At 48.1% G+C, this 16,599-nt stretch overlaps 1 protein-coding gene across 1 annotated transcript in view; it reads right to left on the bottom strand.

The window, feature by feature from the left end:
• CACNA1A (calcium voltage-gated channel subunit alpha1 A) overlaps nt 1-13,343 on the bottom strand; it is a 249,440-nt gene extending 236,097 nt beyond the window's left edge. Inside the window, exon 1 of the mRNA XM_065917635.1 lies at nt 12,838-13,343. Within this exon, the coding sequence (XP_065773707.1) occupies nt 12,838-13,130 (293 nt within the window). The 5' untranslated portion in view covers nt 13,131-13,343. The remainder of the gene's footprint in view (nt 1-12,837) is intronic.
• Nucleotides 13,344-16,599: the final 3,256 nt, after the last annotated feature.

Below are 16,599 nucleotides of genomic sequence, written 5' to 3'. Positions count from 1 at the left end.
AATAAGAACATCAAATATCAGAGACCCAGACAAGGACATCCACCCATTCCACACACCCTTAGATCTAATACCACCCATCCACCCATCCATCCATCCATTTCCATCCATCTATTAATCCACCCATTCATCTTTTTACTCTTCAATCTAGTCCAGTCAGTCATCTGCCATTTATTATCCACTCATATATTTACCCATTTACCCTTTCTTTCTTTCATCACTCATCCATTCATCCGTCTGTCCACCACCCATCTACTTATCACTCATCAATCTACTTATCCACCCCTTATAACCCACCCATCCAGCATCATTCATCTTTTCTTTGTCTCATCCATCCATCCTGCCTTTTTTCATTCCATCTAACTCAATCACCTATTTGTCCATCTGTCCAACCACCCACAAATCTATCCAACTATCCACTCATTCAACACTAACTGCATAAGATACTTCTCCCCTCTAAATCACAAATATTAATCAATGATCCTAAACTTTAGACTCTGTTGTGATTAGGAACAGGCCAAACTGTTAAAATTCTACATTCTAGCAACTCTTCCAAAAATTTCTGACTATTCTAATTTGTGCAAGACCCAAATGCTCCAAGTCCTTATAAGACCTGCACAGAAGTTGGCCTATTCTCACTGGTTTGAAGTCTTTGTTTTCAAAGATGGTACACTTAGAAAGCAGGGTATGGTTAGAAGAAGGGGAAGTTGTGAGCAGACTGAAAAGAGTCTGGCATTGGAGAGAGTCTGGCAGTGGGGTATAGGGAATGGGAGATGAAGTTGATCAGGGATATAGACAAGGATTGCTTAGATGAGAAAAAATTTGCCTGGGCCTTGGAATCATGGAATTCTAGTATCTACAAATATTGATAACATGACCCCCCTAAATGTTTTCCCCTTGAATTCTACATTGGAGCAAAGGTGGTTCAGTTGATAATCCAGGAAGATGGGGGTCTCAAGATATATGCCAAAGAATAACAGAGATCAAGGGGATTGAGAGTTTTGGCAAGCAAAGGCAGAATAATAACTAATACTATGTAGCACATAGGACTTTCCTGGTGGCTCAAATGGTAATGAATCTGCCTGAAATGCAGGAAACCTAGGTTTGATCCCTGGGTTGGGAAAATCCTTTGGAGAAGAGAATGGCAACCCACTCCAGAATTCTTGCCTAGAGAATTCCTCACACAGAGGAGCCTGCCAGGCTACAGTCCATGGGGTTGCAAAGAGTCAGACATGACTGAGCAACTAACACTTTCACTTTCAATAGCACCTACTGTGTATCATGCACTATTCCAAGCATTGGGTCAGAAAGGCCACTCAAATAAGCCCATGCTTCCTTCTTCCCTTCCATCGATCCATTGTTCCATCCATCCATATATAAACACATATAGTGCTAATTTCCAGGCACTATTTTCTAAGCGTAAGATGTATTAACTAATTTGATCTTCCAAGACAGGTACTATTAGAACTCCCTTTAGACAAACTGGGAAACTGAGGCATAGAACGCTTAAAAGACTTGAGCAAGGTCACACAGCTAGAGACTAGCAAGAGTTAGTATTGGAACCCCACTCCCCTGACTCCAGAGTCCAAGCTCTCAAGTCAGCCCTGATGCTCCTCCACTAATAGCAGTAGCCAACGCCTAAAACACAGGTTGACTTTCAGAAGACAAGGAAGAACAGAGGCTGTCTGGCTGACCCAGCCCTTAGAGAGAAGGATGGGTAGACTATGAAATGGCTTAGCCAGTGCCTGTCAGATGGCTGGTGTTCCATAAACGCTGATGAATCTCAGCTGATTCTAGCTGAAGCGACATTCCCAAGTACACAGACTAAAATTAACACCTTGAATTCATTCATTCCAAAATTATTTATTCAGTACTGCAGCACTGTTCATAATAGCAAAAAAACAAGAAAACTGGAAACATCCCAAATGTCCATCATCCAGGAAAGTGGATAAATTGTTGTATCATCACAGAATACAATATTATACGGAGAAAAATAAATGACCTCCAGCTACACTCAAATAAGAGAGATGAATCTTAGAAACATAAAACTGAGTGAAGAAAGCAAGGGCAAGTTCCAGAAGGCTAAAAAGGCTCAGAAACCACGAAAGTAAAACATTAGAGTTAAGGCATATATAAAAGTGTGATAAAATGTCTTTTAAAAGAAAGAAAGAGAATAAGACACACCCAATCCAGGAACTTCCCCGGTGGCTCAGTGGTAAACAACCCACTTGCCAGTGCAGGAGACACAGGTTCGATCCCTGGTCTGGGAAGATTCCACACGTTGTGCAGAGCAACTCATCATAACTATTGAGCTTGTGCTCCAGAGCCTGGGAAATGCAACTACTGAAGCCCGTGTGCCCTAGAGCCTGTGCTCCAATCCAAAAGAAGCCACCACAATGAGAAGCCCGCACACCACAACGAGAGTAGCCCCCTCTCCCTGAAACTAGAGAAAGTCCACGCAGTAACGAAGACCCACCACAGCCTAAGTAAATAAATGAATAATAAATTATTTTTTAAAAAAGACACCCCCAATCCAAGAGAGAGTGTTGCCTTTGGGGGAGTGAGTGGGGCAGGGGTGGGAAGCCAAGGCAGGGTCAGAGGCTATAGGTAGAAGCAAATTACTGAGCATGTTCTAGTTCAGGGGGATCCCCAAACTGGCAGGATCAGCAGCTCCTGGGAACCTGCTAGAAATGAAAATTCTCGGGTTCCACCCCACACCTCTCGAATCAGAAACTGGGGGCAAAGCCCAACCACCTGTGTTTCAACAGCCCTCCAGGGCATACTGGTGTGGGCCCAAGGGTAAGCACCTCGGCCCTATAGCAGGTGATGCTGACGCTGCCCGGCTGGGGACCACACTTTAGGAGCCAGAGTTCTAGTTCTTGATTCAGGTAGCGGATCCATCAGTGTGTTTCCATACAGTATTAAAATAAATAAGGAAAAATAAATGAAAGGAGAGACAATATCCAGAGTGTGTTGTGAACCCAGAATAGGATTAAAGCAAGTCACTGTTCAAATAAGGTGCAAGAAAACATCCCAGAGTCACATATTCAGCTACTGTAGGTACACAGCACAGGCCAGAGTGGTGACCACAACAGACCCAGCCCTTGCAATCATGGATCTACGGCATCCATTCTGGTACTCTCCCCCACTCTGGTACTTCTTACAGACCAATCATATCCACCACATGCTCTCACGTATCTTTCAATCCTCTCACGATCTCCTGGTTGTAGGACTATTATGCCCATTGTACAGACGAAGAGGCTGAGGCACAGCTCCTGGGAGTTGGAGCTAAGATGCACAACCAGGGCCGCCTAATCCCAAAACTTTTGCTTCACCTCCACCAGTATCACCTCCCCTTCCAACCTCTTCTCCTTTCAGCCTCCACCCCTGATGCTATTGCTCAAACAAGCGTATCCCTCCGTGGACACCACAAACATCTCAAGTGAGCAGCAAGTGAGGATCAGCAGAGGGTCCCATGCCCATTTTTACTAATAAAGGAAATAATAAAGGTTAATGGAACAAAAAAATACAACAGGTTCTCCAAACTTAGGGTTGCCGGCAGGGGGCGGGGGAAGGATGGGGAGAAGGGACAGTTAGGGAGCTTGGGATGGACATGGACACACTGCTATATTTAAAATGGATAACCAACAAGGACCTATTTTATAAGACAGGGAAATATCCCAATACAAAATAAGAAGTCTTTTTAAAACAAACAAACCAAGAGTGCCTCTTCAAATAAAGAAAATTCCTTTGCCAAAAAAAAATTTTTTTTTAATAAAATTAAATGGATAACCAATAAGGATCTACTGCACAGCACAGGGCACTCTCTTCAAGGTTATGTGGCAGCCTGGCAGGGAGAAGAGTTTAGAGGAGAATGGATACATGTATATGGATGGCTGAGTCCCTTTGCTATTCTCCTGAAACTATCACAACGTTGCTAATCAGCTATACTCCAGGATCAGATAAAAAGTTTAGTTTTTTAAAAAGTTTTTTAAAAAGATATAGCAGGTTCTGGAAGGTCAGAAACTGGGTAACCCCTCACAGAGCAAGTTCTATGTCTGTACTCAAGTCTCGTTTAAGACGAATCTGTCAGTTTTATTCTTGAGATCAGACTTCGCCCTCCTGCAAACGCTGCTTGTATAAAAATACTTTAAAATTGGTTTAAAATTACATAATACTTTACGCACAGACCTAAAATGAGAACAGAACTTAACAGCATGAATATTATTTACTGGCAGGTGGGCAATGAAATTGCGTTTTCCTTCATTGCTCCATGGAGGGGGGTGGGGCGGGCCTCTTAAATAGTGTTGTGGGGGGAAGGGCTGCTAATACCCAAGTTCCAGGTCCAACCCGAGTAAAGAACACCTTATAGGAAGACCCAAGAATGTTCCCAAGCTGAAAAGAAGATAAAGCCGCCTCTGACCCAAGAGAGACGACAAAACTTGATCCGTATTTAACTCTGGAATTTCGCGCTTCAGAACTGGGATCTCTCTCGCATTAGCTGCCTTAAATAAGTAGCTTCCAAAAGCACAATTCATTCCAAGATAAAGTCTCAGCTTTTCAGGGGAAAAAAAGTTACTTATCTTCGTCTTTCCTGGGCCCTGGCACCATCTCTGGATCCCGACATCCCTGGGGTGTTCAGAATTCACTAGCAGATAGCTAGCTAGCCGGAAGCAGCTGAATAGCACGGGAGCTCAGCTTGGAGCTCTGCGATGACCTAGAGGGCTGGGTTGCGAGGGTGACTGGGAGGCTCAAAAAGGAGGGGATGTATGTACACCTATAGCTGATCCACATTGACGTACAATAGAAGAAACCAGCACAACACTGCCAAGGCAACTGTCCTCCAATTAAAAATAAAAACCTCAACGGTAGGGTCACCAAAGTCCTTGTTAGCTCCAAACTGCTGGGCTTTTCAAGATGCTGAAAGCAGGACAGGGCCAGGCAAACTGGGACATCTGGTCACCCTACCCAGACAAGGACTAATGCCCAGTGGTTTGTGAAACCTGAGTTGCTGAGCCCACCCACCTGGATTCCTCTCCTGGAATGTTCCCTGTCTTCCTCTATGCTCCCAGGAAGTGAGGGAGAAGGGAGAAAGAAGAAAGACAGAAACTGGGGGGAGGGGGGATGTAACTTAACCGCAAAGCTGAGCAGGGTTCTACTGCTCAGCTCTCAGGAGTCGCCTGGGACGGCCACAAGGAGCTGCGGTCTCCATCCTGCGTCGGACCCTGTGGCTCAGGAGGAGGAGACGGGGCGGGGCAGGGAAGCTAATTATACGCTTTCAAACTCCCTCACCTTGTCACCCACAAAGCAAGGAACCAAGGGAGACAAGACAATTTTACCTCAGACCAAAGAGAATAGAAAAATAGGTCAAGTGGCCACGTAGTTCTCCTCCCTGCCCCCAACTTAAAGCTTCCAGAGAGGAAGGATGCAAATGGGTTACCAAAGGGGAAAGGGGGCGGGAAGGGGTAAGTTAAGGCTTTGGGATTGAGATAGACAGACAGCCCAGGGAGCTATATTCAATTGTTTCATAATAACCTATAAGGGAAAAGACTCTGAATATATATATATATATATGCATAACTGAATCACTTTGCTGTATATCTGAAACTAACAACATTGTAAATCAACTGTATTTCCATTTAAAAGACAAGAGTGAACAGTCAGATTAATAAATCCAAACTGGCCAGCCAACAGAGGGGCCCTTCTCTCCCACTCCTAACCCAGAGAGCCTGGTTTCTAGACAATGTTTCCAAAATAGAATGTAAGGAGAAGAAAGTACTCTCCAATATCATGGTTCATGCATTTCAGAGCTTTCTCTGTAACGGGACACTGGGCTGAGCATTTCCCATGGCTGATCCCCTGTGACCTCCTGGAGAGTCTGCCCAGGAGCATGAACTCAGAAGCAACACCCTCCTCAACTGCATGAGGAAACTGAGGCCCTGAGGCTTCAGGCAGCTCGTGAGTCATCTGAAGCCAGGCCTGGCTGACTTAAAGCTCACAGCGCTCTCCCTCACCTCTCTGTTATATTTCACTGTGCCACCCGCATCCCTTATGAGTTGAGTTAGCATCCCCGGAAATGTATTAACCGGGGTTTCAGGATGAACGATGGACCCCACATCTCTGGACTGATTCCACCTTCCTAGTGGTGCCTTCCATTGTTGAAGGAGTGCATGTGTGTGCTCGCTACTGGGCGAGCAATGGGGCGGGGTGTCCATAAGCTCCAGGTACCCAACAGAAATCAAGCCTGAATATTCACTGGAAAGGGACTGATGCTGAAGCGCCAATACTTTGGCCACCTGATGTGAAGAGCCGACTCACTGGTAAAGACCCTGATGCTGGGAAAGGCTGAGGGCAGGAGGAGAAGGGGGCGACAGAGGATGAGATGGCTGGATGGCATTACTGACTCACTGGACATGAATTCGAGCAAACTCTGCAAGATAGTGCAGGACAGGGAAGTCTGGCGTGCTGCAGTCCATGGGGTCACAAAGAGTCAGCCCTGACTTAGCTACTGAACAACAGCCCAACAGATGTCCCCCCTAAAGCCCCAGAAGAAGATTCCACTCTCAAGGGGCCACTGCTCCCGGATTTCTCAAGCACTAAGATTTCAGAGATCTTCTTTGGTCTAATAACCTCACGTACACACATGCCTCCCGTCATCCCACCATCCGAACCTAAAATCCACTGAAAACCTAAAACATGGGTACATAGGTGAATCAGATCCCTATAATTTGGAAAATGGGTAAAGAAAGGCATTTTTGTCATTCATCAGACAAACATTTATGGAGTACCTACTTTGTGCCAAACGTGGTGGGGTGGCAGTGGGGAAGAGGGTGGCAGGCATAGGTCTCACAGCCTCAGAGGTCGACTTTTTATTGCCGAGGCACCGAACCAAAGCACCCCTCTCCATCAGAGACCCCTTTCTACCACACTGGAGACCCCACTCCGTTGCTAGACTTCAAACCAGAGCAGGCACATAGCTTCAAGTGACATACTCATCCTTTCTAATTTCTCTGACTAGCACTTAATGCTACCACTTCTGCTACTCTCCACACATCCACAATCCTTTATGCTAAACCCTTGAGGCCAGATGCACTTTGGAGCTTAGAACATGGTGCTTTTAAAGGGATCACAGGATGGGAATGTAAAATGGCACAACCACTTTGGAAAACAGTTTGGCCTTCTCTTACAAAGTTAAACACACTCTTACCACATAACCCAGCAAACCTACTCCTGGGTATTTATCTGAGAAATAAAATGTACATTCCCAAATGTTCCCACTAAAACCCATCTACCAATGTTTGTAGCAGCTCTATTCATAATTGCCCAAACTGGAAACACCCTGGGAAATAGAAGAATGCGCTCTGCTCCAGTCATCCCATGGAATACGACTCAGCACTCAAAAGAATGAATAAATGATACACACAACAACATGAATGGATCGCAAAGGCTACAAAAAAAGAATCCAGAATTCAAAGGCTGCATACTGTCTGATTTTATTTATATGACCTCCTAGAAAAGGCAAAACTATAAGGATAGAAAGAGTTTTCTCAGATGGCCCAGTGGTAAAGAATCCACCTGCCAATGCAGAAGACACGGGTTTGATCCCTGGATTGAGAAGATCCTCTGGAGGAGGAAATGGCAACCCGCTCCAGTATACTTGCCTAAGAAATCCCATGGACAGAGGAACCTGGTGGTCTACAGTCCATGGGGTCGAAAAGAGTCAGACACAACTCTGTGACTAGACAACAATAAGGATGGAGAAAAGATCAGGGCTTGTGTAGCGGGGTGCTGACTCAAAGGGGACCAGGGGATACTCTAGGTTGATGAAATTATTCCCTATTTTAATTCTGGTGTTGGCTACATGACCACATGCATCTGTCAAAACTCAGAACTGTATGCTTAAAAGGATGAATTTCACTAGAAGTAATTTATATTGAATATTTCAATAAACCCGGTTTTTGAGAAAAAGAGAAAAAAAGAGGATGCATCTATGATGTGACCTGGATACTCGAAATATAACTTGTGGACCAACAGCATGGTCAATCCCTGGAGGCTTGTTAGAAAAGACCCCACCCCAGTGACTTCACGGTGCAATGGTAGCCTGTCTGACTCCAGCGTGCGTGCTAAGTCGCTACAGTTGTGTCTGACTCTGTGACCCCATGGACTGTAGCCCACCAGGCTCCTCTGTCCAAGGGATTCTCCAGGCAAGAATACTGGAGTGGGTTGCCATGCCCTCCTCCAGGGGATCTTCCCGACCCAGGGATGGAACTCACGTCTCTTATGTCTCCTGTATTGGCAGATGAGTTCTTTACCACTGAGCCACCTGGGAAGCCCCATCTGACTTCAGACCCCACCCCAAACCTGCTGGACAAGACTCACCATTTTAACAAGGCAATCCTCACACTCAGTTAAGTCTAGAAAGTACTACAATGTATAAATAACACATGCGGTGGGGTGGCTGGAGCAGCATCCCAGAATCAAGCGTACCTACCATTTCTTCAGTAAAATGTACCAAAATGCACACCATGCTAAGTCGCTTCAGTCATGTCCAACTCTTTTCAACCCTATGGGCTGAAGCCTGCCAGGCTCCTCTGCCCATGGGGTTCTCTAGGCAAGAATACTGGAGTGGGTTGCTATATCTTCCTCTAAGGGATCTTCCCAATCCAGGGAGTGAACCTGCATCTCTATGCCTCCTGCATTGGCAGGTGGGTTCTTTACCACTAGCACCACCTGGGAAGCTCAAAATGCACACTAAGTTAGGATCAGTGAAGACTGTAAATTAACAGTAGACGTTGGGTCAGCTCCAGGGAGGTTTTTAACTCCTCAATGAGCTGATCTTTTATTTTTCAGAATTTCGGGATTGTGGAGGGGGAAAAAAAAAATCCCAAGGGAAAAGTCATACTAATTTCTACTTCACAAAGAGTTTTGCTCTTCTGGAAATATCTGCCACACTGATCTAGGAGAAGAATTAAATAGCCATTCTCCCTTGCCCTTCTAGCACGATCTACTTTCCGGGTGGGCCAAGGCTCTGATAATATGCTCCAACATCTCGCAGGGCGTCACTGTCTGCTTCCTGTGCAGAACATTCCTCTTTAGAGAGTTTTTGATTAAAAAAAAAAAGTGGGCATCTGATGTGAGGGGACTGTGGGTTTCTCACTGAGATTCCCGAAAACGAGGGGGTGAGAACCTGGAATCCTGCATGTGCTTCGGGAGAAGGAGCAGGATAAGACAGAGACCAGAGTCTGCAGCTCTTGCCATGGCCCACATTCCTACCCAGTGCTCAGGGGACGATCTGCTGGCATCAGCAGGGCTGGAGGAAGATGACATTCACACTGGCGCTGGGAGAGCATCAGGAGTGAGTGGCATTAAATGGGGGCTTGAGGAAGGTTGACAGATGCGCCTTATTGAGCTGACAGATTTGAGCTCTTTAGAAGTCATCATCAGAGCCCATCACAGCCATATTTAAATCAGCCTTCCCATCCACGAGAACACAGAACCCAGGTGTGTGGTCCAGACAGCTCGGCTGCCTGGACTCCTTCGAGAGTGAAGAACACCAATGGAAACCCGAACATCAAAGATTTCCATGTGGGTTTTCTGACTTAGGAAGAGAAAAATCAAATTCCTGAGAACCTCTTTAAATCTCACTGCTGGCTTCAAGCTGGAGCTGCCGAGGACAGTGGGGTGCAGAAGTGGAGGGGGGTGTGGATCACAGAGGCAAAGTGCCCACAAGCATGGAGAATGCAAGTTTGCACCCTCCGCCAGCATGCCATGCTGGAATTTGCATGTTGGAGGTAACGCTCAGGCCCTAAGAGCACACAGCCAAGTTCATGGAACAAGTAATGACTCCTCCTTCACATGGCACTGAGAAATCTGCTTTGCCCACTCACCTGCGACCCTCAGTAAATGCTATTTCCAAGTACACGTCATCCGCTCTTAGGTACAAACTCAAGAGAAACGCCTTCCCCACAAAGTTCAACCGAAGACACACACAAGAATGTTCCCAGCACCACAGTCTGGAAATTACTCCAGTGGCCCTCAACCATAGAACGGGGAACTACATCACAGAGAGTCAACAACAAAGTATCACACAGCGTTGAGAAGGAAAACCAACAATGACCTGAAGCGACATGGCTCCATCTCACAGATTGTTGAGCGGAAAAAAAAAAAGCCAGACACAGAGGAACACAGCCTCTGACTCCATTTCCAGGAGGCTTAAAAGGAGCCCAAATGAACCCATGGGGTCAGAAGTCGGGGTGGTGGTAACCCTTGTAGGAGGATTGACTGGAGGGGACTTTTGGGGAGCTGGTCACATTCTTTTCCTTTGCCCAGATGCTAATGCCATGGATGTTCACTTACTAAGCTGGACTTGACTTGGGTACTTTCCTCTCTCTCTCTAAATACAGGGAAATATATATGTACATGTAAGTCTTTATTTTTAAAGTTCTAAGTAAGTACTTAAACACGTTTTTTAATGGCAAAAATATTTGGATACTCAAGTCAATGTTCTGCCCCGGTGCCCTGACTCCTCGATGTTTCCACACATCCGATCTCTTTGCACTGGCCCAGATTTCCTTACCCAGCCCCCATCTCTCTGTCCCCTCCCCTGTCATCCTCTCTCCTCCCCAACACCCCCGCCCCCCACCAAAGCTCAGTCCTGGATGACTCTGCTTGGGGACAGATTGGGGGAGTGGAGAGCGCTCCCCTTTGATAGCGGGACTGTATAATGTGTTTGCTGCCTCAGGCCCAGAGAGTGAACAGAAACTGGCTGCAAACAGCAAAATGCACAAACTCATCACGAAGCTTCCGAGAGCATGAAAGCCAGAGAAAACCTCTTAAGGACCGAGTGCTCCCAGGTCACCTGCATCTCTCTTTTAAGATTCCTCCTTCCAAAGGACTGTTGCCATCCCCTCACTCCCCAACAGTCCTCCGATTTGCAGGATTCAGGCTGGACTGGGGTGAGTTAAGGACACATTTGGACTCCCACCTTCTTCCTTTCCTCTTAGAAGACTCTAAATCCAGGCTCCGGAAGGCAATCTAAAGCCATTTTCAACCCGGAAACCTGTCAGCCCAGTGAATCCTTCCTGGACACCCCCGACTTATCTGATCCTGCACACAGTGACATCTTGCCAATCTCTGTGCCCCCCCTACTCCTCCAGGGATTGAGGGGAGACAAGCAGAGTGATTACAAGACCCCGGACCACTTCAACAGATCATCACAAGGTTGAAACTTGGGAGGCAAAGACCTGGCTCCTGCCTGGAGCACCCATCAAAATGACATCGTGACTAGTGGTACACCCCTCCCAAAAGACAGCTGCTGAACCTCTGAATTTTCACACCCTCCAAGTAAACTGTTCACACACACTCCAAAAGCTCAGAGCCCTCTGTTGCAGTTTCAGCGCCCAGAAGCCCAAATCCTGCTCAATCCTGAGCCCTGCTCAAAGTGAATCCACCAGCCAACACGTTCCTCCAATAAGCAACCCCAGGACCACCCAGGGTTCAGCCTTGTAGGGTGTATAACAGTCAAAACCATACACAAAGAGGATGGGGGGCTTATCAGTGAAGCCCAGGGACCCAACCAGTCCTGTTCATTTTTACACTGAGGGCAGCCAGTTGGAACCCAGCCGAGGAGCGGCACACACTTGGGCACGGCGCGGTGTCCGGCCAGCCTGGGGAGCAGGGTGCATTCCCCCCACTTGGAATCTGGGTCATGCTTAGATAACTGCTAGAAAGCCCGACTAATTACCCATCCTTGCCTGCCTACATCTCAACAGATGTTAAGCCCTCCTCAAGGTTTATTTCAAGCAGGCACGAATTTAAAGAAACACGGGGGGATCTGCATTTTAATAGCATCTCCACAGAGGGAAATCTGGACTCCACCTTCTTCCTCTGGAGCTTTAATTAAAAAAAAAAAAAAAAGGCATTTACCTGCCCGAGATGTCCACATGAAGGCTGACTCTCCTGGTGTCCCCTTCTGGGTCTCTAGGGTGGAAGAAGCCGATTCCAACCCAAGGCCTGACAGGGCACCCCAGGAAGGACCCGGTACCTCATTTTCTCTTGTCTTTCTTATGGAAGTAGCTCATCCTGGGTCTTTCAGGTCAGGGACCCAGAAGGGGCAAACTTGGATGTATCCTACACCCCCAAAGATGATGAGATCCCTAATCAGTGGTGGAAGGCAATGGAACCTGCAGACATGGGGGAGAATAAATGCCCCTCAACCCTTCCCAGCCAGCGGCCCACTAGGGAATATTCATTCTGGCCAGTGCTGGCCCCTCGGTATGAAGGCCATATGCTCTCATACTGGCTCTTGGCCCTGGGAGCCCCTAGGTCCCCTCCTTGAGAGGGCGGCCCCCAACCTCGGGGCCAGCAGGGGTAGAGAGGCCTGAGAGCTGAGACTGGGCCCGTCTCTAGAGATAACCGTGGACTCTGGTGAGGGGCGGCAAGGGAAACCCAGCCAAGGCCTTCCCCCCTGTCCTTCCGCCGCCCTGGCCAGAGCGCCCAGGCCCTGGCCGGGTCCACGCTCATTCCGGGGAACTCTGACCCACCCGGAACTGGCTCTAAAGGCCCCTGTGCGACCCCCAGGGCCCAGCCCTCCTTCCGAAATCGGTCCTCAGGAGGAATCCACTCCCCCTGGCACCCCCAACCCCAAGCCTGCACAGTAGCTCAACCCAGATCGGGGTGGAGAGGCGCTCCGCACTCCTCCGGGTGCCCCCTCTCCCATCCCCTGGAAGACCCCCCCACCACCGCCTCCCATCAGCCCCCGGGTCTGTCTCCCCGCCTGGAAGAGGGGAAGCGGAGGGAGGAGGGGGAGGCGCAGCTGCCGGGGGCTGGGGCAAAGGATATGGCCATTCGGTGATCTTTTTGGCGTATTTTCTCACCACGTTGTCCTCGCTGAAGAGGAATAGAGACCGGTTGACCGTGAGGCAGTTCTGTCGGACGGGGATGGGGTTGTAGAGGGCCATGGTCCGCGCTCTCTGCGCCATTGACTGCTTGTACATCCTTTGCGCCCCGGGCTGCCCGCCCTGCCGGCTGCCCCCGGCTCCTCGCCCGCCTCCGGCGCCCACGACCACCCCGGCGGCTGCCCCGGAGCCTCCTCCCCCGTAGCGGGCCGGCATCTCGTCTCCGAAGCGGGCCATTCTGCAAAGAGCAAAGGGCTCCGGGTTACGCTGCGGCGAACGATGCGGAAGGCGCCGCCGCCGCCGCCGATGCTGTGAAGACGGCGGCCGGAGCTGCGACTGCGGAGACGCTCCACGGCCCAGCCCATCGGGCGGCGGCGGCTCGGCGCCTCGGGTCGGGGGCTCACAAGGCGGCTGCCCGGCCCCAGCCGGGGATAGCAGCAGCTCGGGACATCTTCCTGGCTGACCCCGGAGAAGGAGGGGCTGGAGGAGGGTGCGGGGGCGGGGCGCGGGGGCCGGGGAAGGGGGGAGGGGAGAGAGAAGCGAGGCAAAAAATAACCGAGGAAGGAATCCAGGCAATCCCCAATCCACCCACTCCGGAAAAAAAAAAAAGGGGGGGGGGGAGGCAGTTTAAAAAAAAAAAAACGCACACCCCCTTTAAGACTCGAAGGATTTGCAAAGGACGCCCCCCGGGACGCAGTGGAAGCTTCAAATCCCCTCCGGGGTCCGGGTCAGGCAGGCATCTTGCAAAAGCAGTGCGCTCGGCCCATTAGAAAAAATTTTATTAAGAAAAAGAAAAATAAAAAGCAAGTCTTTCCTGGGGGGGGGGGAGGGGAAAGGCAGCCCCCAAATTAAAAAAAGAAAAAAAAGAAACAACCCTTTCTGTTTTGCTTGAGTTCCTAGACCTTAAAAATGCTGAAAGCTCTGTAGCCAAAAAATTAAATTAAGAGTATTAAGGGGAAAGGAAAGAAGGGGAAGGGGGAGGGAAACACTCCGAAGAGGTCTTAAAGAGTCTTGAAGCCGCAGGGTCCCGGGGATTTTTTTTTTTTTTTTTTTTTCCTTCTTGAATCACCAGCGGCTGCCTCTTCTGCCCAAGGAGGAGTGTGAATGTGCGTGTGCGCGCAGCGTTTCACTCAACCGTGCCTCATCTTGGGGTTAAATTGCAGCAATGAAATCCTGAAAATTCCCAACAAGAGGGGGGAAAAAAAAACGAGAGAGAGAGAGAGAGAGAGAGAGCGCGCGCGAGAGGGGGAGAGGGATGCGCGGTTCTCTTAGCCACTCAATAGCTGCTCCGGATGCTGCAATGCCTAGCGTCCACCATCCCCCTCCCCGCTCCAATGCCTCCTCCTCCTTCTTCTCTAGATTTTGCTAAAATAAGACTGGTGTGGAAGGATGGCGGGGGGAAGGGGAAAGAAAGGGGGAAAACGGGCGCAAAGGTCTGAACCACTGGCCAGCGAAGCTCCAAAGAGGAGCGTTTGATGAGTTTAACGGGAGAAAGACCCACCCCAAGTGGGGGACACATGATGGCCCGCGACCAATCGCGGAGGCGCGAGGGGACCTGGCTCCGCTGAGTTTTGTGGGGGAGAGAGGGGACAGCCGGATGGTCGGGTGGCAAGGGGGAAGTTGGGACGACAGATTTCTCCTCCCTTGGGAGGAAACCTTGTTTTCCAACGGGTTCCATTTCGGTTGCAGACAGCCGGACGCTCCCAGCATCTTGCAAGGAGAAGGAGGGAGGAAGGAAGAAACTTAAAGACAGAAAAGGATGGAGATGCAAGTCTAGAGTGAGTCCTCTACCCACATTTGCTCTATTTAGCAAAACACCAATTTGAAAACCTGGGAGCATGGTTTGCTGGTACTTCTGTGAAAGTTTCAAATCATGGAGGCCCTGCAAACTGGAATGAAATGTTGACCCCTATCTTCGGAAAGACCCTCAGGGGTGTCAAATCTGAACTGGCCAGGAGCAGATAACTAACCAGCTCCTACTTGGCTGGATAAAGGTCTGGCTTATGTGTGTCCCATGGTGTTTGCTTCCCTCCAGAGCCACTACAGGGCCCCTTTTATACTGTGAAACTGAAAACACACAGAAAAATACTCAGAGCATAAATACACAGTTTAAGAATTTGCTGTGAAACAGGCACACAGGAAACTAACACCCAAGTTCAGATGGAAAGGGCACCTTGCTGCCTCTCGGGAAACACACATATACCCCTTCTCCTCAGCAACACACTCGCATCCTGATTTTATGGTATTAATAACCTTGCTGTTCCTTATACTTCTACTTTATTGTGCATTCCTAAACAACACAGTTCCAGTTTGCATCTCCTTAGATTTTATATGAATATATGTATGCACGTGCTACATCACTTCAGTCATGTCTGACTCTTTCGCAACCCTAGGAACTGTTGCCCGCCATGCTTCTCTGTCCACGGGATTCTCCAGGCTGTAATACTGGAGTGGGTTGCCATTTCCTTCTCGAGGGGATCTTCCCAATCCAGGGATCGAACCTGAGTCTTTTATGTCTCTTGCATTGGCCTTCAGGTTCTTTACCAATTGTGTTACCTGGGAAGCCCCGTATATGAATATAATCATCAGTATATACTCTATGATGTCTGGTTTCTTTGGTTCAACATTATGTCTTTGACATAGAGAACAGACTTCTGGTTGCCGAGGCGGATGGAGGGTAGGTGGGAAAGGGGAGGACTGGGAGGGTGGGATAAGTGTATGCAAACTATTATATACAGAATGGATGAACAAGATCCTACTGTATAGCACAGGGAACTATACAGTTCATAAACCATAATGGAAAAGAATATGAAAAAGAATGTATATATATATATATATATATATATATGTATGTATAACTGAATCACTTTGCTGTATGGCAGAAATTAACACAACCTTGTAAATCAACTGTACTGCAATAAAATAAGATTTTTTAAAATCGTCTTTAAGATTCATCTACTTTTGTCACACGTAACTGTGACTGATCACACTTTCACTGCTGTATAGTATGTCAGTGAAAGAATAACCCAGAATCTGTTTACCCATTATCTTGCTGATACACATCTAAGTTGTGTCCAGTTGAGGCTCTTAAACAGACTCCTGCTTTGAGTAATCCTGGTACCTATAAGTATACATTTCTGTAGGAATAGCCTTAAGCATGGAATTTCTGATCGCAAGTAGCGTATCTTCAGATTTGTAACATGTCATCACACTGTCTTCCAAAGTGGTTTCTTTCTACCAAGAAACCACTGAATTTTCACGAAAGTAATATATCGACTGGAAGGCAGGGGTGAGAGAGGAGAAAGGGAAGAGGATGAAGAAGACAAATATTTTCCAAGCTTCAGCGGGTTGAATCCTAGTTAGTGCTCTCCTGTCAGTATTTGTATCAGTATTGTATCAGATACTGTATCAGTATCTCCAGCAGGAGAAGGGGACCACAGAGGATAAGATGGTTGGATGGCATCTCGGACTTGATGGACATGAGTTTGAGCAAGCTCCGGGAGTTGGCCTGGCATCCTACAGTCCATGGGGTTGCAAACAGTCGGATACGACTGAGCGACTGAACTGAACTGGACATCAGTATTTGAATTCATTTGAAACATACTAGAAAAGGTGACACATCTTTACATAAATTCTCCATTCTGTGCCTGTGGGTAAGCCTTTACAGGTTGCACTTTCGAGATTTTCTATCTTGTCAAGGTATGGA

This window comes from Muntiacus reevesi, chromosome 1 (assembly GCF_963930625.1).
Source record: "Muntiacus reevesi chromosome 1, mMunRee1.1, whole genome shotgun sequence".
NCBI classification, from domain to species: domain Eukaryota; kingdom Metazoa; phylum Chordata; class Mammalia; order Artiodactyla; family Cervidae; genus Muntiacus; species Muntiacus reevesi.
The sequence above is the reverse complement of the archived record's forward strand: the minus strand, read 5'-3'. Positions and strand labels throughout refer to the sequence as shown.